The 23,795-nt window shown below is 45.2% G+C and overlaps 1 protein-coding gene across 2 annotated transcripts in view; it reads right to left on the minus strand.

Moving 5' to 3' along the window:
* The window catches only part of LOC131923133 (aldehyde oxidase 4), a 67,646-nt gene that overhangs the window by 17,618 nt on the left and 26,233 nt on the right, over nucleotides 1-23,795 (minus strand). The window contains exons 12-24 of one of the 2 annotated variants that reach the window (XM_059278049.1): nucleotides 22,085-22,236; nucleotides 20,188-20,281; nucleotides 18,606-18,715; nucleotides 16,259-16,443; nucleotides 14,361-14,523; nucleotides 10,063-10,077; nucleotides 8,845-8,937; nucleotides 8,000-8,169; nucleotides 7,562-7,676; nucleotides 6,499-6,621; nucleotides 5,032-5,128; nucleotides 2,580-2,704; nucleotides 285-418 (exon numbers count right to left, since the gene is read on the minus strand). In XM_059278049.1, coding sequence (XP_059134032.1) covers nucleotides 285-418; nucleotides 2,580-2,704; nucleotides 5,032-5,128; nucleotides 6,499-6,621; nucleotides 7,562-7,676; nucleotides 8,000-8,169; nucleotides 8,845-8,937; nucleotides 10,063-10,077; nucleotides 14,361-14,523; nucleotides 16,259-16,443; nucleotides 18,606-18,715; nucleotides 20,188-20,281; nucleotides 22,085-22,236 — 1,576 coding nt within the window. The remainder of the gene's footprint in view (nucleotides 1-284; nucleotides 419-2,579; nucleotides 2,705-5,031; nucleotides 5,129-6,498; nucleotides 6,622-7,561; nucleotides 7,677-7,999; nucleotides 8,170-8,844; nucleotides 8,938-10,062; nucleotides 10,078-14,360; nucleotides 14,524-16,258; nucleotides 16,444-18,605; nucleotides 18,716-20,187; nucleotides 20,282-22,084; nucleotides 22,237-23,795) is intronic. The other variant, XM_059278048.1, reaches the window with a different exon arrangement.

Raw genomic sequence — 23,795 nt, forward strand, 5'->3', positions numbered from 1 at the left:
TGGGTGCTATCTTAGTCAGCGTTGGTAGTTACAGGTTTCCCAGGCAGGCCTGCACCAGCATCTGCTCTCTCACCAGAGCTAAGGGACACTTAGCTAAGGCTAAGGGACACTGACTGGCAGCAGCACGCAGCTGGCTTCAGGACAAGCTGTTGGAAGGCCGGGGTTCTGACCTTCCAACCCACTTGAGCTGAGATGCAGGCTGAGACGGGAGGGGTGGGGTGTGGGGTTGGAAGGACTCATGCAACTCAGACTGCTGACATCACAGCGGTCCCAGGACCCCTTACTTGTTGGCGGCCACAGCGGCGACAGCTCCCAGTAGAGCGGGCTTGGTCACTTTGCCCCCAAACGCTCCTCCAGTTCTTTTCATGTGGCAGGCAATTCTGCTCCTTGGAACCTTCAATGCTGCAGACACATATTCCTGCAAGAGAAAGGCCCCAAGCCACGTAAGTGGCATTCCATGGTTTACCTTCTTGCCTGTGTGCTGTTCTGATGCACTAGTCCAACCAACACCTCCATTGATACAGTTGTGCAACCACCATAGTCTAGTTTAGAAATTTCAGCATCCCCAAAAAGCTGTGATCCATCAGGCAACAATTTCTTGTTTCCCATTAACTTCTCAGTCCTCGGCAGCCTGGAGTCTGTGTCCTGACTGCAGACTTGTCGCACAGCAGAGCTATACGATACGTAGACTTTGTGACTGGTTTCTTTCACTTAGCGTAATGCTTTCAAGTGCTCTCTACCTGTAGTATGCATGAATATACCTTGCTTTTTATGGCTGAATAATATTCACTGTATGGAATATTATTATTTTTCTTTGTCAAGAGACTGCCGAACTGTGTTCCAAGGCAAATGTGCCGTGGAACAATCTTTGTACACTGTAAATATGTATTACTCTCATTGTTAATAAAAAGCTGATTGGCCAGTGGCTAGGCAGGATTTTCGGGATGGAGAGAATGCTGGGAGGAAGAAGGGCAGAGTCTGAGGAGTCAAGAGGAAACACCATGAGACTCAGAGTGAGCAGGATGGGAAGTACATACATGAGGTAAAAGAGCCTCAGGCAGCACATAGATGAACAGAAATGGGTTAATTTAATTGATTAGAGTTAGCTAAAAACAAGCCTAAGCTATTTGCCGAGCATTTGTAATTAATAATTTCTCCGTGTGGTTATTTGGGAGAGGCTGCCAGGACACAGAAAAACCTCGCCTACACAAATATGCTATTTTTTCCCATGTCCATTGACAATTTATGGAGGTTCCAATTTCTCTGAATTCTTACAAACACTTGTCATCTTTCTTTTTTCTTTTCTTTTTTTTTTTTTTTTTGGTTTTTCGAGACAGAGTTTCTCCGTGTCTCTGTGTAGCTTTGCGCCTTTTCTGGAACCCACTCTGTAGCCCAGGCGGGCTTTGAACTCACAGAGATCCACCTGGCTCTGCCTCCCAAGTGCTGGGATTAAAGGTGTGCGCCACCACTGCTGCCCGGCTTCTTTCTTTTTTTTTGAATCATAGCCATCCTAGTGGTTTTGACTTGGTTTCCCCGATGGCTGCTGCTGATGGACATCTTATGCTTACTAGTCATTTACATATTTTCTTTGGACACTATACACTCGGATTGTCTCCTGGAATGGTTTTGTTGCTGCCTGGACTATGGCAGCCTGTGGGTGCCTGATGCCTAGGGCATGCCTGCTGCTGTGGAACTGACTGGTATTGGTGATAGATGACATTGGTGATCTTGGCCTTTGTGGCCTCTGAGCTCCCACCAGGAACATCAGAGGTGACCTTGATCACCCCAATTTACAATTTTCAACTTACAAGAAGGGATATTGATACCTAGAAACCGTCAAGAGCTCACCCAGCTGCTTGAGAGTAAAGCTGCCTCTGTCTGCTTCAAAGCTTGAAACTGTGATGTCAGAGGCAATGACATTAGCTTTCTTTCCCTTTTGCCTTGAATGGAAGCTGCTAGCTTCCTTCTCCCACAGAGCCACCTCTTCAGGACACTGGGATGCCAGCTCCTCTGTACTCTACCAGAGAATCCTCAGCTTTGTGCCCCAGCAACACTTGTCATGATTCTTTTCTTTGATGGAAATTTTAAAGTAGACCCTTGTGCTCAGCACCATTCCGGGGTCAAGGACTCCGTTTTGAGAAGAGGACACCGGAGGGTTTTCTTTATTCCCCTGGTATATCCATTGCTTGGGTCTCAACTACTATCAACAGGACTAGAGTTTAGCTGCTGCTTATCGAGGCAGCTGAAAAGGTCTTGAGAATGCAACTGCTTTACTCACAATCTGAACCACGATCCATGGAGACATTCACATAGGACAGAGATACAAATGGACCACACAGGGAAGGTACAGTACGACCCCCTAGGCTTGACTTCCCTGGGATTTTTCACCCTGTTGATTGTTCTACGAGGAAAGATGGGTCTTGTCTTATACCTTGGCATGTCACAAGATGTCCTGGTTACTTTTAAAGGCGTCTGCCCCATCTTTATTATGCTAGACTTCAGCCAGTGTCCAGGATGCAGGGAGTTTAAGGACAGGGTGGAGGGCCCTTATCACAGGGTCTCTGGAGCGCCCCTGTTACCTGCACATGGGTCGGAAACTGTGTCCCCACGTGTAACACCATCTCTTTGTCTTCCGTTTGTGGGAGAGCCAGGATGGACTGCGTTTCCATGTAAAAGTGTTCCTGGCCTTCCACGTGGACCTCACCTGAAAGGCAAACACACAGCACAGTGTCTAGACACAGGTTTCAGTGTGCGAGCTCCTTGGGTGTCTTGTTTGTCGGCAGTGGTTTGCGTTAGGAGACTGGAGAGACCGTTCAGTGGTTAGGATGCTGGCTGTCCTCCCAAAGGACCCTGGTTCGATTCCCAGCACTCACATCGTGGCTCACAGCCCTCTCTAAATCCAGTCCTAAGGGATCTTATTTCCTCTTCTGGTCTTCTTGAGCAACAGGCACACACGTGGTGCTTAGACATACATGTAGGTAAAACACATGCACATAAATGAAATGAAGAAGGAAAACAAAAGAGTGATTTGTACTAGCTTGTGGAGCTGGGCTTCATACCATTTGGTTGAAAGACCTTTGGGAACGCTGCCTGTGCCCGGCTGGTTGGGTGGCCCTGGGTTATTCACTTTGCCTCGCTAGGCCTTGGTTTCCATCTGTTTAGTGAGGAGGTCAGACCTGCTGTGTACTGAACTTGAGAACAGTCTGGCTACATATCCAGGCTCAGCCATCAACCTGGTAGGTGCGTTTGTCCAAGTTGTTAATCCAATGTTCTCAGATGTAAAAATAAGTAGGCCAACACGGCAATAACAATAATAAGAGTGTCCACCTGAGTTAGGGGACATTAACAGGTGAGATAATGCCATATGCCTGAGTTAGGTGACATTAACTGGTGAGATAATGGCATATGCCTAAGTTAGGTGACATGGTGAGATAATGCCATATGCCTGAGTTAGGGGACATTAACAGGTGAGATAATGCCATATGCCTGAGCTAGGTTCAGCATATTTTATCATGCTGTGCACCACATTAGGAGAGGTATCTGTCCTCAGTGTGAATATTAGAACACAGTGTTCTTACTTTATAACTAACTGAGGGACCTCTGTGCTAAAATAAGTCAACTACACTGTCACAAGTCAAAGATCATTTAAAATTGTCTATCAGGTCCGTGGAGGGTGAGTCCTGCAATGTCCCTCTGAAGTAATAGAAAATACAGCATGTGATCTCTCATATGCAGAATTCAGATTTAACAACAACACCACACACACACACACACACACACACACACACACACACACATACACACACACACACACATGCACACCAGAAAGGGAACTATTTGTGGGGAGGGAGGAAGGCAGAGAGGAGGGAAGGATGGATGTGAGAATCGTGGGTGGTGCTGAATAAGAGCATAAGCAAAGTACAGTGAGACAAGGGGATGAAATATTGTAATAAAATCCATTATTTTGCCGGGCGGTGGTAGCGCACGCCTTTAATCCCAGCACTCGGGAGGCAGTGGCAGGCGGATCTCTGTGAGTTCAAGGCCAGCCTGGTCTCCAAAGCGAGTTCCAGGAAAGGCGCAAAGCTACACAGAGAAACCCTGTCTCAAAAAACCAAAAAAAAAAAAAAAAAAAAAAAAAAAATCCATTATTTTAAATGCTAACTAAAAAATCAATTCAAAATTCTCTTTCTTGTTTTTAAAAAAAAAGCTTTCTTCCCCGAGTTCACTTCCAGCACATGCTGAATCTAACCTAAATTTAAACATACATTTTGTTGACTTTTTCTCCCACAGGAGTTTTATTCCTGCGCACATACGGGGTGAGAATGGGGCACTCATAGAAATGAAAACCTCAGGAGGTGGTCAGGCCGGGAGGTTTATTTGCCATTTTAATGAGTGGAAACAGATGTTTGGAGAAGTCTATAAATACACGGAAAGAGTTCTGAGCGTTTAGGAGTGGTAAAATACGGGGAGAAAAATATATGGGCGAAACTAACGGCAGAGATGGTTTATCTTAGTGAGGTTGGGAGGCTGTGCGGACTCCGCCCAGGGCTTCGCGTCTGTGATGCTCAGAGTCTAGAGTTGTCTTGCATTCTGCCCTTCCTGGTACAAGAGAGGAGAGAGGACCCCTGGGCAGAGGGAACCTTATGGCCTTCTTTTAGATAGTCAGAGAAAACGTAACTTTCTTCTGTGTCTATTTTTTTCTCAGTTGCCTTCAGTTAAAAATAATCCCTGTACTAGCATAGCATATTTTAAATATTTTATTTAGTTGTTATTGTGTGTGTGTGTGTGTGTGTGTGTGTGTGTGTGTGTGTGTGTGTGGTTTCTGGGCACTGGAAGTATTGCATATTTGATGCGTGTAGTATTCACGCAGCTTTGTACACATCCAAAATTCATCGAGTTAGGAACATTTTGTCGTTCTAAGTTCTGTTTAACAAGCACCTTATGATGGAGAGTTTCAGTTTTTCTCAAGACAGACGAGCATCTGGCTTCAAAAGCTGCCTCCTCTTTCTGGCTACTGATGGCAATACGTACCTTCAATGATTTGATCCACATGCTTGAAGGCAGAGTCTACATTTCCTTGTTCAATTTTTCTCTCAGGAGAAAGAAAAGAGTTGTGTTCTAGGGCTTGCTGCAGTGGAAAATCAAACCAATATATGTATTTTTAAATTCTAATTGGTTATTTGTCCCTATCTGAATCCCACCTTCTGCTCTGTCAGATCTTTACACACTAAGACAATTGGAGCCTGGCATGGAGCTGAGCTAGCAGAAACTGATTTAGATGTGTTTGTGGGCTTTGGCGATGTGTTGTTAATGGCTCCCGAGAAGAGCTGAGGGTAGTACAAGGGTATGTAAACATGGCCCCACTTCCAGATCACTGACTGACTGTCTGAGGTGGTGACTGTCACTAAGGTGTTAGTTCTGGGGCAAGGAGAGGATATGGTGGAGTCAAGAGGGGTCAAGAAGAGGGCAGATAAAGCCTGGAATGTTCTGGAATGGCCTGGAACTGATGGCTTGAATTGGGTCTTGAATCATTTTAAGTCAATGGTGCTTCACAAGTGAGGGGCCAAAGTGAGAAAGAGGCCAGGTTGGCTGGGATGTGGGTTCTTTACGAGGAAATACTGTGACTGAGGATGGGGCTGGAAAGAGAGAATGAAAAGAGAGGAAAGAGCTTAAGGGACAGTTAAAGCATAATTAATAGGTAAAGATGAACTTGACAATTGTTAGCAAGACCAGTGGCTGACCCAAGGATGTTCAAGGCTGCACCCTATTCATGCCTCCACCTGTCCATCTCCCTTTCCATGCCTCCAGCATCTGACACACATTACTGAGCATCTGCTATGGGGTTAGCACTTTCACAGATACCAATGATATGAAATAAAATATAACATATCCTTGTCTTCATTGATAATGGCAAAACCAATATGGCGGCTAACATCTACTGGACTCATTCCCCATCACAGGCGCTCTTCTCAACATCGCCTTGGATTCCCACGTTTAAATTTCTCAATAAGTTAGAAATTTAGAAAGTCAGGCATGGGTAACTAAAAGTTTCCCACTGGGGAGCGAGAAGTTTAGTCAACTTGCATTCTGAACTCAAGGGGCCTCTCTTCAATGCTTGTGCGTGATCAGGGAGTGGGCAGAGGCAGAGTGCCTGGGAGCTGGTGAGTGCTATGACTTTCCTGAATCCCACAGCACTCTAGAGTGTCCCACTTACTGTCCGTGGATAGGAGGTCATTTTTCTGGTGTTGGTTTAGAGGGCACGGGAGAAGTGGGTACAGGGTGCTTCATTTTTGCGGATCCCTGCCGAAGTGCTGCTGAGAAGAGGGTTTCAGACAGGACGCCCTGACACAGATAGATTACCGAAGACTACTCTAAACCTATGGGTCACGCCGGCGAAAGTATACTTGAAGCATAAATTATTTTATCCCATGACCCTCTGGTTGAACTCTGTTCAGAGTGTGCCTCCCTGGTTGCTCCTGGGGATGGGCAGAGTCCTACCTCTATTGTGATAATTGCTGGCTCTATGTCATCATAAGCAATCCTCACATGTTTAGCTGCTTCTTTTGCGTGGTCGTAGGTGTCTGCAGCCACAGCGCAGACGATCTGACCCACGCAAATGACCTGCAGAAAAGTCACGTGTCGTTGGTTAGAACAGACTCAGGAGGTGGGGGTGTGGCTCAGTGGGTACAGTGCTTGCCTAGTGTGCATGGAGCCCTGGGCTAGCTCTTCAGCACCACATAAACCAGATACGTGGAGCACATTATGGCTACATAATGAGTTCAAGGCCAGCCTAGGATATATGACATCCTGTCTCAAAACAAAGGCAAAAAATAAAACATAGTTTTCCAAAAGGAATTACTGCTCTCATATAAGGAAGACCATTTTCTTTCCTTCCTTCCTTCCTTCCTTCCTTCCTTCCTTCCTTCCTTCCTTCCTTCCTTCCTTCCTTCCTTCCTTGTCTCCCTCTCTCTCTCTCTCTCTCTCTCTCTCTCTCTCTCTCTCTCTCTCTCTCTCTCCTTTTCTTTTCTTTTTCTTTTTTGAGTCAAGGTTTATCTGGCTGGCCTTGAACTCAGGGATCCACCTATCTCTGCCTCCTGAGCGCTGGAATGAAAGGCGTGCACCACCACACCTGGCTTAGGAAGACCATTTTCTATTCATGAAAATCAGTTTCAAACAGTGGCTTGAACGGGACGGATCAAAGTTGCGCATGCGCAGAACTTAGTCACTTGAGTTTAATGATTCGCCCTCTGCCGTCTCTGCCCACGCCGCTCATTGTTCCCACAGCACACAGAGCGACCCAGTCACCCTGCCATTCTTCTTCCTTTTAATGTCTTATGCTTCCCATTGCTTAGGTGACTTTCCCGACAGTTAGAAACCTTCCTTGAGAGAGGACGTAAGGCTTTTTGTCAGAATCTCAAGGTGAGTCATCCCAGAGGGAGTGCGAGAGTGACTGAGGTCACCCCAGGTTCCAGCGAATGAAGGTGCGGATGTTGTAGCCACAACCACTGATTTTGACATTGGAGCAGGGTGTCAGTTAACAACCCACACACAGATCACACACCTCAATCTGTGCAAAGAAAATCTCTCCACTGTGGTTATTATCTCCCGGCACATCCTCGGCTGTAATCACGTCAACCACACCTGGACATGCCCTGGCTTCTGACACATCCAGTGATCTGGGAGGAGAAACATGAAGAGGACAATACGGTTGCAGAGGAAAGCTCACAGTCCAGTACAAATGATTCCTCAGACAGGGAAATCTGGGATGAGTATCACAACTAAATCATGGAGTAACAGTCTATGCTGGAAAATATTGGTTTTTAAAGTGTTCTAACTTTAGGCCATAGGTTCACTTATAACCATGCTTTAAAAATGGCCAATTCTCACCCAGAAAAGATGATTATCCTAAGTTGACTTAAATATGTAATAAGTTCTCAATTTGAATGTGAAATGGTGGGCGCATTTCAGTAGCAGATGGCATCACTGTGCGTTTCCTTACGTGATCTTTGCATGGGCCCTGGTACTGGTGACTACGGCAAGGAAGAGTTCTTGGTCAACGGGAGGCATGTCATCAACAAATATAGCTTCCCCTGTGGTGTGTTTAATGGCCGACTGGTGCATGACTGGGTGTCCAACTGGGTCTTGCTGGGGTTGGTTGGGATCCACACACTGTCAGGAAACAAGGTAAGATATTGGACACCAGACCTGACCATTGGGTCTGCTGTGCTTGGCTTACTTACAATCCAGAATAACTAACTATAGGTGACTGGATACCCAAGTCAGCAAATGGAGGTTAGTAAATATGTCTCGAGTATATGGTAAGGGATACATTCTGGTTGTGATACCCTTTGGCAAAGAAGACATCATTCATGTCCTCAGGATTCTTCAATCTAACTAAGGAATTAGAACACACACAAATACACATCAAACTAATATGTTCTGCTTCAGCTTGCAATAAAACATAATTTGCACACCCAATAAAGGGTAATGAAAATAGCCAAGTTCCTGGGAGATTTGGGGCAATTGTAGTAAAGCAAGGAAGGGCTTGGAACGGCATTTAATGTTGAGTAAGAATTTAAAGGAAGGTCAGAGATCTAAAAAGTGAAGGATAAATTTTAGGTAACAAGCCTGAAAAAAGTAGAGAAGGAAGATTCAGACTAATTCCTCGAGCAGCCCTGAGGAAACTGTGCAAATTGTATACGTTTGACCACATGTGACATTGGCTGGCTTTTAAAGACTATGTATTTACTCATAATGAAGTTATTCAAAAGAGAGGCACATGTATATAATGCATGTCTTGTCCAAATGCATAGATTAAAAAAAAAAACCAAAGCCCTTACCCACCTGGAACATCTGGATTCCTTTGGGTGTTTCTATGGGGAAGTCATCTAGAGCACTCACGAACTTTTCTGGGATGTCAGGAAACTTCTGGGGATCCTGAAAAACATCACTTGGCATTTACTTTTACAACCTGAGCTCCTGACTTGAGAAACAAGTGAAGAGACAGAAGGAGCTAGGCTCATGAGGCGGTTCAGCAGGTAAGGGTGTTCGCCATTAAACCTGATAATCTGAGTTTGATCCCTGGATCCTACAAGATAGAAAGACACTACCAAAAGCTGTCCTCTGACCTACACACACACACACACACACACACACACACACACACACACACAAACAAATAAATAATAGAATTTTCCAATCTGATGCTTAAGATCTTAGCTCGGCTAAGAGGGCCCAGAACTTCAAGTTCCCTGAGCAAGTAGAGGAACTACTGTGTCCATTCAGGCACACAGAGAAGGAAAGGCTAGCTTTGTTAAGCATTCACAAAGTCTCCTTTTGAGTGACTGAAGGAAGTATGTCTCGATGATAGCAAAGAAAACAGAATTAAACTAAATATGTGACAATAGGTACATCATGGTAAATTTGGATACGAAATTCTGCAATTATGAGAAATGATTTTGTAGGAGTATATTTCTGGATGCTGGAAAGACAGTTCAGGGATGCTATCCATGGAAGCAGCCTCCACCTCCCACAGGCATAGGCCACAGATACCCCAGGGGAGCAGGTGATCTTTGGATATTCGCTCTCCTCCTTCCCTCCAGGCCTAGTCCCCCAGCCTCATCCCCAGTTCTGTGGCAGGCCTTCTGTTATGGCCTCTCCTCCCTCTCTGCCTCCATTCCCAGGGGACTTAGCATATCCTGGTGGCACACCTTGCTTTAATCCCCACTATAGACCCCCTTAGCCACCCCCTTTTAGCCCATCTCCATGCCTGAGTGTCAGCCCCCAATACCTAGAAACACATTTAACTAGAATGCCCAGTGGCCACCCCTGGCAAGATCCCAGAATAATTTCCTACCAGACAACACACAGCCACCACACTCCCCTAAGAAACAGAGAGGGCAACAGAAACCAAGGAACAAAATACCCACCCAACAAAAACAATCCAGAAATCAGCACCTAGAATCACAATCTTTCCAAACCCAGATGTCTAGACACCAGCATAAAAACACAATCAGTAACAGCCAGGACAGTGTCTTCACTAGAGCCCAGCAACCCCACCACAGTAGACTCTAAGAACTGCAATATAGCCGAACACAAGACATGGACTTCAAATTAGTCTTTAGAAATATGTTAGAGGTCCTTAAAGAGGAAATGATTAAACCCCTTAAAGAAATCTCTGGAACCATTAAGAGTGGGATGAAATGAAAACCAAACCCAAAAACAAACAAAATCAGCTCAAGACTTGCAAGTGGAAATAGAATCAATAGAGAAAACCCAAACTGAGGAAAATTGTGGGGCCTACACGGGCTACAAAGACCGTGCCGAGAGGAAGTTAGCCCAAGTTGTTTACGCTGAGATTAGATACAAAAATCAGGAGATGATGTCAGTGCATAAACAGCTCGTTGACAAAGGAATGAGTATAGGGTGACCTTTAAAATGAGTGGTTGGTTCCTTCCACTCCCTTCTAGGGATCTGAGATTTTCTGCTATAAAAGAGGCTTTCTGCCTAACAGTAAACGAGTTCTTGCTTGACTTGACTCACTGCTGCGTCTGATTGTCGGCCGGGTAAGAGGAAGGCTTTACCTTTCCTCGGTTCCAGCACTCAGGGGAATGGGGGGGGGCGCAGAGACAGGTAGGTAGGATACAAATGAACACACAAAAAACCAGTAGCCTTCACATATACAGATGAGAAACAGACTGAGAGATAAATCAGAGAAACACCTTTCTCAATCGCTTCAAAAATATAAAATATCTTGGGAGTAACTCTAATGAAGCCAGTGAAAGAACTGTATGATAAAACTTTAAGACATTGAAGATAGACATTCAAGAATAGATCTGAAGATGGAAAGATCTTCCATGCTCATGGATCAGTAGGATTAACATAGGAAAATGATCATCCTACCAAGAGCAATTTACAGATTCAACGCAATCCCCATCAAAACTCCAATGCAATTCTTCACGGAACTTGAAAGAAGAATTTTTTCAGCTTTATATGGAAACACACAAAGCCCAGGACAGCTAAAATCCTGAATGATAAAAGAATTGCTGGAAGTATCACCATCCCCAACCTCAAACTGTACTACAGAGCCGCAACTGGACATCTCTCATCACCACATGAAGCTTCCAGCACCAGGATTAGGTTACATCTAACCCAGGCTTTTGCCAAGGCTATGGAGAAGTCCAGCTGGTGCCTACCTAGAGCCTTCACCCCATGGACTAATATTCATAGTACTGGAAGGAACTCGGCATGTTCCCAAAAGAGGAAGGTAAACACCAACCTACCTACACATCCTTCGATCTCCAAGAGTGATCTGCCTGCAAGGTATGCAGGTTCAATAGTGGTACACACCTCGTGGGAGTAACCAACCAATATTTGATTTGAATTAAGACACACTCATGGGATGGAACCCATACCCAAGAACCTGAGACTAGACAGGCCAGGGACCTAGGGAAAAACCAAATACTGCTGTTCTGCTAAAGGAACATAAAAATGAATGACTACTGATGAAACCCTGCTACATTCATAAATCATGCCTTGCTCAGCCATCAGAGAGGCTTCCTCCTGCAGCAGATGGGAACTAATACAGAGACCCACAGCCAGACAATATGCAGAGAGTGAGAGACCTTGGAATACTCAGTCCTAAAAGGGGTGTCTCCATCAAATCCCTCCCTTCAGAGCTCAGAGAACTCTGCAGAAGAGGAGGCAGAAAGAGTGGAAGAGCTGTGTGTGTGTGTGTGTGTGTGTATGTGTGTGTGTGTGCATGTGTGTATGTATGTGTATGTGTGTGTGTGTGTGTGTGTGTGTGTGTGTGAGTGTTTGGGGTGAAGGGCATCAAGGAATCAAGGCCTTCTAGACACATAGGGCTGGTACACATATGAACCCACAAAGACTGTGGCCGCAGGCACAGGGCTTGCACAGATCTACACCAGGCGGGGTCTTAGAGTTGAAAGAAGTGGACACATGCCTCCACTCCTACCCCTGAAGTCATCTACAGTTGACTTCCCACTGAAAAATTAGTTCTTTCAAAAGGAGTCTTACTGGGGAAACAAAACACTCCAAGGTTAGGCCCCATGCCCAGCAGTAGATGATCAACACAAAGCAAAGTCAATGGTATCTTCGGAGGTTCTTTGTTTCAAAATGTTGGGGCATTTTTTTTTTTTCTGAGACAGAGTTTCTATGTGTAGCCCTGGCTGTCCTGGAACTTGCTCTGTAGACCAGGCTGGCCTTGAACTCACAAAGATCTACCTGCCTCTGCCTCCTGAGTGCTGGGTTTAAAGGTGTGCGCCACCACACCTGTTATTTTTTAAACCTTACAGATTTTTTTGTGTGTATTTTGTAGCTTTTTTATTTAATTTTTTTCATTCTACATACCAACCCTTGTTTCCCCTCCCATCCCTTCTCTCACTCCCACCCACCTCCCCTCATCCCACCCCAATCCCCTCCTCAGAGAGAGTAAGGCCTCCCTTGGGGAGTCAACACAGGCTGGCATATCAAGTTGAGGCAGGAACAAGCCCCTCCCTCCTGCATCACGGCTGAGTGAGGCATTGCACCCAGGGAATGGGCTCTGGCTCTAAAAAGCCAGTTCGTGTACCTGGGATAAGTCCTGGTCTCATTGCCAGGGGACCCACAAACACATCAAGCCATGCAACTGTCACCCACATTCAGAGGGCTTAGTGTGGTCCCATGGAGGCTCCCCAGCTGTCAGTCCAGAGTCTGTGAGCCCCCCACTTTGTGTATATATTATGGCTTCCAGTTTGGGGTTTTTATGGGATTCCTGGGTGTGGGAACGTATGTGTCTTCACATCACATCTATATGTGTTTCTTTTTCCTTATTGGCTCTTTTTCTTGTTTGGTTTTTTTTTCTCATATTCTGATTTGTTTTTGACTTATTGTATTTTATTTTAATACAATTCTAATTACCTGTTTGTTTTCTAACTGGAGACAGAAAGAGTGTGGATCTAGATGAGGAGGGGGTTGGGGAGGGATTGGAAGGAGTAGGGAGAGGGAGGGGAATATAATCAGAAATTATTGTATAAAAATTCTACTTTCAGTAAAAGAAAAAAGATAATCCTTTTCTACACTGACAAGTGTCACACCTGCCAAGACACTGTGATAAAGAAGAATATTTTAAAGCATGAATACAAAAGAACAGTTTAGGGAATGTAAGTGAAAAAGATGGGTTATAAACATGTATGCACGGTATGTTTTCAACTTTGCAAAAATTATAAAATACTCATGTAAATATAAGCAAATAATTGTATATATCATAAAGTGCTAATGGTAGTTAGGGTAGGCTTATTATATTATGGCTTATTTTTGAAATTTTGTTTCTATAATGATAGCATTCAGATGCAATACGTAAGAGAATATAATGGCTGGGCGTTAGCTCAGTGGTGGTGTGCTTGACCAACATATTCGAGGCCCTGGGTTGTGTAATGATATGTAATATATGAAAGAAAAAGATTTAGCTGATGATATATTATGTATCTGATATCTATATGCTGAATGAGTTAAGCAATACATAAGAGAATATATAAGGCTATGTCATAGAATACAAGGATGATGCTGTGGATACAAAATGTTAACAGAAAAGATTGGCTGAACCAACAGAGCAAAGCTCTCAGTCATAAGAGAAACACGGAGGTGCTCATCTGTCTGCTGACACGTATCAAAGGGACACCCCATAGGCGTGTGGTAAATTCTAAGCAGCTACTGTGTGCATTGTTTTAAAGTAAGCTGGGTAATAATAAATAAGGCAGGTGAACAATTCTACGGCCGAACCACCTTCGCAGATACGTCTAAAAACACAGCATGAATTGGGTAATGCGAAGTCCATCCATGGACATGCCAAGTAACCGTTACATCACGGTATTGTCAAAAAATATTTAATAACAATGAAAAAAGTGAAATAACCAAACTATCCTAAACAGTTACACACACACACACATACACACACACACACACACACACACACACCCATAATGAAAGGTTTAGAAGGACGCATGCTAAAATATTTATAGAGATGGAATATGGGTGATAGTATTGCGTGTAATTTTCCCATTTTGGGTCTGTTAAGTATTAAAAAATCATTTTTCTTACTTCAACGAGAACATCTTTTTTAAAGAGGAAAAGATGCAGTTTGCTTACTGATGACTTTTCCTCGTTGTTGGTCAGTCTCATACGGCACCTTAGCGTTTAACCCGATAGCATGGCTGCTCCCTTCTCAGACCTGGACTGAGGGGAGAAGGACCGAGGAGCCGCAGGGCCCCAGCCCTGGCCCACTCATGACATGTTCTCAGCAGCAGGGCATGTTCCTTGTGCACAGACCCAGGCGCCCTGGGGCCGGAGAAGCCCTTTACCATTCTGTTCAGCCATCGGCGCACTTTGAGGTAGAATTTGAAGAGCAAGCTGATGATGAGCGTCCGTCGGTACTCCACCATGCCGCCCTCAGCCGCTGGTGGGATGCGGATCTCCTCCAGAACCCACCGGCAGGCGTCACCCAGCATCTGGTCGTCCCATTGCCTGAGGACAGAAGATGAACGTTTCACCCAAGAGCTGAAGATGTTCCTGAGGTTTGTGCGCTCTCCATGGATAATGTCACCAGGGCTGGACCAGTTGCTGGGAGCGCAGCCTCTCAGGGAGCAAAGCTGTCGGTCCTCTGTCTTCTGCAAAGGCCCTTCCACTTTCTACTGGGGACTGAAGCAGCAAGAGCACCTTGCCAGTGCCATGCTCTTGGAGGGCAGTCGCCAGACCAATGGTTCTCAACCTGTGGGTCACGACCCACGGATAGTCCAACGGCCCTTTCACAGGGGCCACTGAAGGCCATCGGAGGACACAGCTATTGACATTATGATTCATAACAGCAGCAAAATTACAGTTATGAAGAAGCAAAGAAAATAATTCCATGGTTGGGGATCACCTCAACGTGAAGAACTGTATTAAAGGGTCATAGTATTAGGAAGGTTGAGAACCACTGCTTGAAACCTGGAAGCCAAAATAAAACCCTTCTCTTTATAAATTACTCAGTCTCCGGTGTTTTGTTAGAGTAACACAGTGTTGCAGCTAGCAGGCAGACACCAAACTACTAGGGCAAGGAAAAATGGGGTGCAACTCTGGCTATCTTTTAAGTCCAAACAAAATGCCCTTAAGATAGGCCACTTAGCTTCCTCCCCTCCCCTCCCCTCCCCTCCCCTCCCCTCCCCTCCCCTCCCCTCCCCTCTTTCCTATTTTGAGGCAGGATCTTTCGCAGCCAAGACTGATTGACTGCAGAGTGCCATTCCCCTGTCCTGCCTCCTGAATGCTCCTCCACACCAGGTCCCTTAAACTTCCTTCAGCATCAGATCTAATAGCTGTCAGGTGTTTCTTTCCAAGTCTTCCTTTGTTCTTTTTTTTAAACTTCATAAGCCGATAGTATGGATTTGTTTAGGTTAAAAAAAAAAATCGACCCTGCTAAAATCACAGGTTTCTGAAATCTGGAGTCTGCTGTATGTCTCTGCGCTGGAGCCCGGCATACAAACACTGTGAACCACAGAGAAGGACTGACTATCTCACAAGTGGCCAGTTTCCATGGTTGTCTTGGGAGTGAGGGTTTAATTCACTGTCTGAGGAAAATCATGTTAAATCCCACTTACTGGGAATGAACATAAATGGGTAAGTGAAAATGATTGCAAAAATACTAATTGGAAGAAATTAAAAACAGAAACAACAAAAAACCTTCCTAGATGCTAGCCTTGAGGAGCGTGCCAGGAACAGGGCTCTTCGACCTTTCCAAGGCTCCATCTTCTTGATGTAGATAAACACACTTTTTCGTCTTCAGGATTCAGTGTTGGAGATGTTTGCTTATTGTTAATTACTTAATAATAATATCTACTCAAGCTCTGTAATTTTTGCAATAATAGTACAAAAATCTGTGATAATAGAAGAATATGTACTTTGAAGGAGGGCTTTTTGAGTGGTTTTCTTAAGATTTTCTTCAGAGTTTAAATAGTCCAGATGAATATATATCATATATTATCTTTACATAAAATGTTATTTTGTACAAATATAAAATATTTATATCAATATTTTTATAAAATATAAAGTATTCATAGAAAAATATATATATTCATAAAATCTCAAAAAGATTTATAAAAAACGTATTTATATAAAAATATATATGCTTATAAAATCTTAGAAAGATTTTCACAAGTATAGCTTTAAAGAAAACTATTCACCCAGACAGGTCTGTGCATGGTGTCCCAGGCGGGCTGCGACTTACCTCCCAATGAGCTGCTTGCACGTTTTCCTTGCAGAGACCACCGTGGGGGCAACGCTCCCGAAGAACATCTGAAGACCTTTGATTGTGTCTGTACCTTCTTCAAACTCCACACTCATACCAGCATTGACAATGGCGAAGGCATTTTCCTGACGCTGGGCCAGACGGAGTCCTGCCACAAAGCGCCACTAGAGACAGAAAAAACACTCAGAACGGTTAGTGCGTGCCACACAGCAACTACTCTGATAACTTGTGGTGTGTGTGTGTGTGTGTGTGTGTGTGTGTGTGTGTGTGTGTGTGTGTAGGTGTTTGTATTAATGTGCACAAGTATGTGAAGGTCGGGGCCAGGGGTCAACATCAAAAGTCTTCTTCAGTTTTCTCCGTCTTACTTTTTTGGAGACAGGATCTCTCACTGACCCTGGGGCTCACCAGTTAGCCAGGATATCTACCCAGTGAGCTTCCAGGACCTGCCCTGTCTCTGTGTGCCACCGTCCAACCCCACAGATCTGGGGTCACAGACACAGACATATACCATCACATCTGCAATTTTTTTTAAAATGTGGGTGTTGGGACTTGAACTTAGATTCTCATGCTTGCCACCACAGACACTCTACCCACCGAGTCATGTCCCCTGCCCTTTCGATGGGTATTTGCGATAAAGATCCAGCAAATGGTGGATCACACAGACAGTGACTGATGGTAGTTCCCGTATTGCCCTGTGTGTTTCATTTAGAGCAATGTCTAATCCTCAACAGCTCTGCTCATTTCCAATTCTGAGGACACACGTTCGTCACTTGTGCAAGGTCACAGTAAGTGGCTGCTGGCCTGGGGTTCAGATTCTGCTTAAGCTCCAGGCTCTCAGCTTTTCACGGCATCACCCGAGGCCACGAGGAAGTGACTCGTGGGTTTGGGTCTTATTTGCTCTAAGAAGGTATCGGGGTGGATCAGACTGTGTTTGAGGCTGCCGAGTGTGCCGAGGGCCAGAGAGGGAGACGATATACCTCAGATCAGCTGCCACAGCGTCACTTGCTTCTGTCTCTGTTTGCTTTCTAAAGAAGTTTCATTTGAATCCAATCCCTTTGTTAAAGGAAAAAGTCTCCAAAGCTGCATGCAGGTCTACACCTGCCACTCTAGGTAGACTCCCACTAGCGACTTGGAACCCTAGCCCTGATGCCTGGACACCTCTGCATGTGGGAGGTGTCTTGAGGCTGCAGGGAAAGTCAATCATACCCGGGGAGTCTGGCTGGCACAAAGCATGTGTGTACAGAAAGCTCTGGAAGAGGCATTGGGGACACATAAATCGTCTGTGCCATGCCGTTCGGTGGGGACTCTCCTGTCCCTTCCTACCGTCTCCACACTCAACTGTCTCCTCTCTGATCCTTCAACTCTTTGTCCTCTCACAGGCCATCTATGGCGTCTTTGTGCTGGATCGCCTCTTTCATACAAAATCACCCTGCTTTAAGCATTCAAAGGTGGCCATCTGCTAAAACAGCGGCACACTCCCTGCTGCTCCGTGCTAGGCTCTCAGTCTCAGGCCCCCTGATGCTGTGGCTGGTCTGGTTCGCCAACCCCCTTCTTAGTCCGCCTGCCTGGAAGTGTACCCTCCTCCCCACAGATCTGGAGCCTCCGACAGGCCACGTGGGGTACCTGCTGTTGTTTCCTGTCGTGTGTCCATCCGTCCATTCCTCCGTCCATCATTGCGTACCCGTCTCCCCACCCCAGCTCCCTTACACCGACTTCCAGCCCAGAGCTCCTCCGGTTCTTGGTCCATTCATTTCCCATCCTTGGTGACTGGGTTTTGTTTCCTATTTCAGGCCTTTCCCACTAGGCTTAGGGAGCTTGAAGGAAGGAACCCTAGACCTCTGAAACTCTTGTACTGTCTTCCAGGCTCAGCACTGTGTGACAGAGTGGTAGGAACTTAGTACATAAATGATTTCATGCAAACTACCTAGTTCATAGCTATTGGTGATTGGCAAATAACTTCATAATACATTTTTAATTTAATAACTTCATAATACATTTCAGTTCATTAGAAACTTCCATAGCTGATACTGACTATAAGTTTCCATACTCCTGGCTAAGATGCATTTTCATCTATAACCAAGATTTCCACTCATACAGAAGCTTCCATTTTTTGCAAGGCCAGTGTCCCTTTAGACACATCCCCGAAAAGTCATAATGTGGCCCTTCTGTAGAAGCAACTGAAATGGTCATCTGGGACTCGATCCCTCACCATGAGTGGCCCCCAGGCTCTCTCAGAGGCAGTCATCAGCCGCAGAGAGGCCCATTCCGTTTGGATGCGCAAGGCAAGAGGAGGTGTGTAGGCGGGTTGTGAGTACAGGAAGCTCACCTGGGTAGTGTAAGGGATGGAAACAGACACCACCACCTCCTCTGGCTTCAAGTTGGCCTCAGGTAACTCCTCAAGGAAAGCGCCGTTTAAAGAAATCTGCCGTTCTCCTTCTGTTAGAGAGAATGATCCAGATTAAGACACATTTCTCAAACAGGGGACTACCCAGTAAGCACCTGTAATGTCTGGTGGAATGAACTGGTGTGGCCGGGAGCCAGAGTCCAGGGACTGAGATCTAGCCCTGAGCCTGGGCTGCCTGAAGCAAGCCATGGAAACTTTAGGGCCCAGGCTTCAGAATGACCGGTTTGAACCAGATGAACTGAAAGTCTCAGAGCCTATTGCATCCCACTCACCAACACTGGACTTAAAGATCTTTAAAGTTATCAGGGAAACAACCTGTTACAATGTATAACATTTCACAAATGAGAAAAGAAAGATCCAGGGAAATTAAATTACTTTTCCAAACTGGCACAGTGGCGTGTGTGTGTGTGTGTGTGTGTGTGTGTGTGTGTGTGTGTGTGTTCTTTTTTTGTGTGTTTCTTTTTTTGAGTGTGTTCATGTGGGTGTGGTGCACATGTCTGTGTGAGTATGCTTGTACTCGAGTGTGTCAGCCAGATGTCAACCTTGGATGCTGTCGCTCCGGTTCTGTCTACCTTGACTTCTTTGGAAACAGGGTCTGTCACTTGGCCTTGAATGTGACAGTTAGGGAGGCTGGCTGCCCAGGGATCTACTTCCCCTCTCCAGCTTCTGGGATTACAAGAAGTCACCCCCCCCCCTCCGTCAGCAAGCATTTTTCTATTGAGTTTCCTTTTCAGCCCATCTTCTTTTCTTTGATTAAAATCATAAGCACATACACTTTTTCTGAGATGCTTACCATCATTTGAATCACAGTCTTAAAACTACAATTTTAATTTAAGGGAAGATATTTTTACAATAGTAAGTAGCACTGTGAATAGCATCAACTTGCTTTTATTCCCTTAAGTTTAGATTATTTTTTCTCCACAAAGCTCATATGTGAATAAAAAGAGAAGTAATGGGTAGCACATATAAAAACTGATTTCTTTTCAGAACTAGGGAAAGAAATATGTCATAAACTTTAAAGCCGCCGAGAAATCTCTTCCTCTTTATCTTTTTCACTTATTGCTTTATCAATTGTATGTGCACGTACTACGGCGCTCGCGTGGAGGTCAGAGGGCAGCCTACAGAGCTCTGGTTTTCTCCTTCGACCTTGTGGGTCCCGGGGATCAAACTCAGGTGGCCAGGTTTGGCAGCAAGTGCCTACCTAACCCACCACACTATTACACCAGCCCTGATCCTTTCCTTGAATTTCTTTGATGTTATAACTTGGGCTGCTTATAAATGGGTAAATGTTTAAGAAAAGCATCAGAAACATTAATCCAGTCTCTAAGTACAGAACAGCTGGGAGACAGAGAGGCAACCACAGCTTCTGCCTCAGGTGTGAGGAGATGTCTGAGGTTCAGGGGGCATCAAGTAAGATGTTCTTGAGTCCCTATTTCATAATCTACAGCAGGATCTATGTAATAATGGCAGTATAAAATCAAATTCCCAAAGCTTGTCCTCTTACCTTTAGATATCACATTGATGGTAGCATTTCCTGCTGCTAAAATGGGGTTGAGGTCAGAAAAGTTAGGCCGGCTCACCATGTGCCCTCCTAAAGTCTGATAAAAAGAGGGCATCGGAAAAAAGCTTCATTCAGTTATTTGACAAGTAAGGAATCGTGTACACAGAGATATTGTATAAGTTTTTAATTTCCCCCTTTGCTCTGCAGAAAGACCTGGGAGCGTTTTGAGGCAGTTAAACAATCCAGACACCGTGTTGTGCTCAACTCTCACTCTTGACCCACCTAAATACCACAGCCGAGAAAGCACCTGCGTGCAGTGAAATAGTTTCTTGGAGGAACGGTCCTAACACAAATTTGTGTCTGTCCAAAGCCTTCCTGGATATATGCACGCTCATTCATGAGGCCGAGTAAGAGAAGCAGATGGAGGTCTAGGGAGTGATGCCAGCAGGTTAGGGGAAAAGTGGGTGTGACACACACCCAGAGGAAGAGAGTCCCATATAGGGAAGGTGGAGAGCCTGCAGCCCCATTAACAGACCTGGAGAATGGTGCATTTATATTCAGGATGGCTGCCATGCTGCTGAGAAACCCAGTGCTTCTCTGTGGCCTGAAAGTCTGCTTAGGAGAGGCTTGAACAGGGGCTGCTGTGGATATCGCTCTGTATAAATAAAATGCTGATTGGCCAGTAGCCAGGCAGGAAGTATAGGTGGGACAAGGAGAGAAGAGAATTCTGGGAACAGGAAGGCTGAGTCAGGAGATGTTGCCAACCACCGCCATGAGTACCAACAGGTAAGATACTGGTAAGCCAGGAGCCATGTGGCAAGGTATAGATTTATAGAAATGGATTAATTTAAGATATAAGAACAGCTAGCAAGAAGCCTGATCCATTAGGCCAAACAGTTTAAATACTATAAGCGTCTGTGTGCTTATTTTATAAGTGGGCTGTCGGACTGCCGGGGCTTGGTGGGACTTGGAAAAAAAACTCCAGCTACAAGGGGTCTTTAAGGGACTGATGGGAACAAGTTCATTGAGAGGAGCAAAGTCCTTCAGAAAATGGACATAAAATACAGATTTAAGAATATGTAGGAGCTTTGTGGATCAACAGAAGGCCAGAGACAGTCATGAGAAATCTATATCGCTGGCCCTCCCACCCCACCCCCACTCCACCCCCACCCCTGCCCCCTCGTCCTGATGTCTTGCTCATGCATGCAATGGGGAGTGATTTGAGCCAATTACCATGAAATCTTAAGTAATGAAAAAACCCCAGTAAGTGAGACTTCTAGACAGCTGGGGGTCGGAGGGTGTATGCATGGGTCACACGTCAGAAACGGACATCAGAGCAAAGGTCTAAGAGGAGAAGCAATCAGAAGAGCATCTGGGAAGGCGGGATAAGACATGCTTCATAGATGGCTGGACAGGACCCTAGACACAGTCCCATTTGGCTGGACTTTAATTTCCAAACTCTGCAGTTTTTTGGACTGCAGTTTAAGGAGTCCAAATGACTTGCCTAGGAAAACTGGGGCAAGAATTTGTGCTTCTTCTGACTCTATATCATGATTTGTTATATCACTTTACACACACACACACACACACACACACACATACACGATACCTATCATTTGGGGCACACACACACACACACTTGTGACACCTGTCATTTGGGGCACACACGAACCACACACACACACATATACACACATTTGTGATACCTGTCATTTGGGGCACATACACCACACCACACCACACACACACACACACACACACACACACACACACACACACACACGTGATACCTGTCATTTGGGGCACACACATACTTGTGATACCTGTCATTTGGGGCACACACATACCACACACATACACACACACTGTGGCTTAGTTTGTAGAACAATAGAGAACGTACAGCCATATTCCTAATCTGGGGCCCTGCAAGTGTCCTCAGATGATTCAGGAGGGCGTGGTAGGTCTTGGTTTTCTCCTTTGGTTGCTCCGAAACCAGAAAATCCAAGGCATCTTTCAACTGTGCCAGGCTGTACGCTGCTCCTACTGTTGCTCCTGAAAGCAAGAGAAAGAACATAAATGTACAGAGAGCCTGCGTGCACTCATCTAAATAGGTCAGCTCTTCGTATGTTTAGTTGGGATGACAACCAGCAATGATAATTAGGGATGCTTCTGGTGATTTGCTTCATTGAGATGGTCAGCATTAAAGTCTACTTGACTGGATGGAGGAAAACCTGGAAAATGAGTAAAGGTACCTCCGCATGTGTCTGAGGGCGTTTTGAGAGAAGATTAACTAGCAGAGACTTCCCTCAGCCTGAGCCGTGCTGTCTTCTAACACGGGAGCCCAGAAGGAGAAAGAACACTAAACCATTAACAAGAGAACTATTTGACGCTTTCTGCCTCCTGCCTGGGGACACAAGGTGACCAGCTGCCCCCAGTGCTCATTCTCATGAGTTCCCCGTCACATGACTGTGCCCTGGAACGGAGGTCCGGAACAAGCCCTTCCTCCCTCCTTTGCTTCCTGGTGGGTATTGGCCACAGCACTGAGACAAGAGACTAATACAAAGGGAGAGCTGTCTCACACTGGAGCGCGTTCTCCGTCTGGTCCCCAGGTGCCATGATGCAGCTGCCCTGCTCAGCCGCACCCTTCCTGCCATGACCGAATGAAACTTTCAAAATCATTATCCAACATAAATCTTTCCTCCTTCTGTTGGCTTCCCACAGATATCTTGTCATAGTGATGAAAAACTAGTACAATGCCTCTTCTCGGTCATAGACTGTCACGTTTGCCTTGGATTTTAGTACATGCTAACCACAGATAACCGAGACGCAATACTTCATGTGCTTTCCCCGAGTAAATGATCACATGTGGGAATTCTAAACCTTTCCCTTCTTTTGAAGCAGTTTTGTTACACTATATCACTCAGACTGGTCTCAACCCCCTGGACACTAGACTATAATGTGCGCCAGTACATTAGGACTTAAAAACTGTCTTTGAAGATCATTAAACTAGAAAATTCATTGGCAGAATTTCCACTGTCCGTTTGCTGTCCTTCCATGGTCCTCTCTTCCCCTTGCCCCGCCCCCTTCCAAAAAAGAGAGCAGGAGCGGATACCTGCTGGTAGCAGGCTAGTTTGATTTGCAGGTGTGCTAACAGGGCATGATTTCAGTAGTGTTGTCTTTCCAGGGCTAATAGAATCCACGAGGGAGTGACTAAAAAAAAAAATCTCAGTATGCATTCAGCACCAATTAACCTACTGCACATAAAAAATCATGCATTTTATCTGCGGTGTTAAAGTTTCATGGAGGGATGATTAGGGAAATGGCGCTTACTGCTCCTGGGAGGGAGGGCAATGAAGAAAAGTTGGAGCAACAGATGTAGTTCTATGAGTGCTGCTTCCCATCTCTACGTCCTCACTGCACCCTAGCCAGTGACATGCCCGGATAGTCTCCCCTATCCATCTTTTCCTGTATCCGTATCCACTGACACAGATATTCCAATAGTTGGGAAAAAGTGAACTGACTTAAGAATGACACGTTGGAGGGAGAGCAAGAATTACCCAGTTGGTTTCTTTGTCACGCTCACATTTTTAACTAGTTAAGGTATTTTTAGC

The sequence above is a fragment of the Peromyscus eremicus genome, chromosome 13, assembly GCF_949786415.1.
Source record: "Peromyscus eremicus chromosome 13, PerEre_H2_v1, whole genome shotgun sequence".
Taxonomy (NCBI): Eukaryota; Metazoa; Chordata; class Mammalia; order Rodentia; family Cricetidae; genus Peromyscus; species Peromyscus eremicus.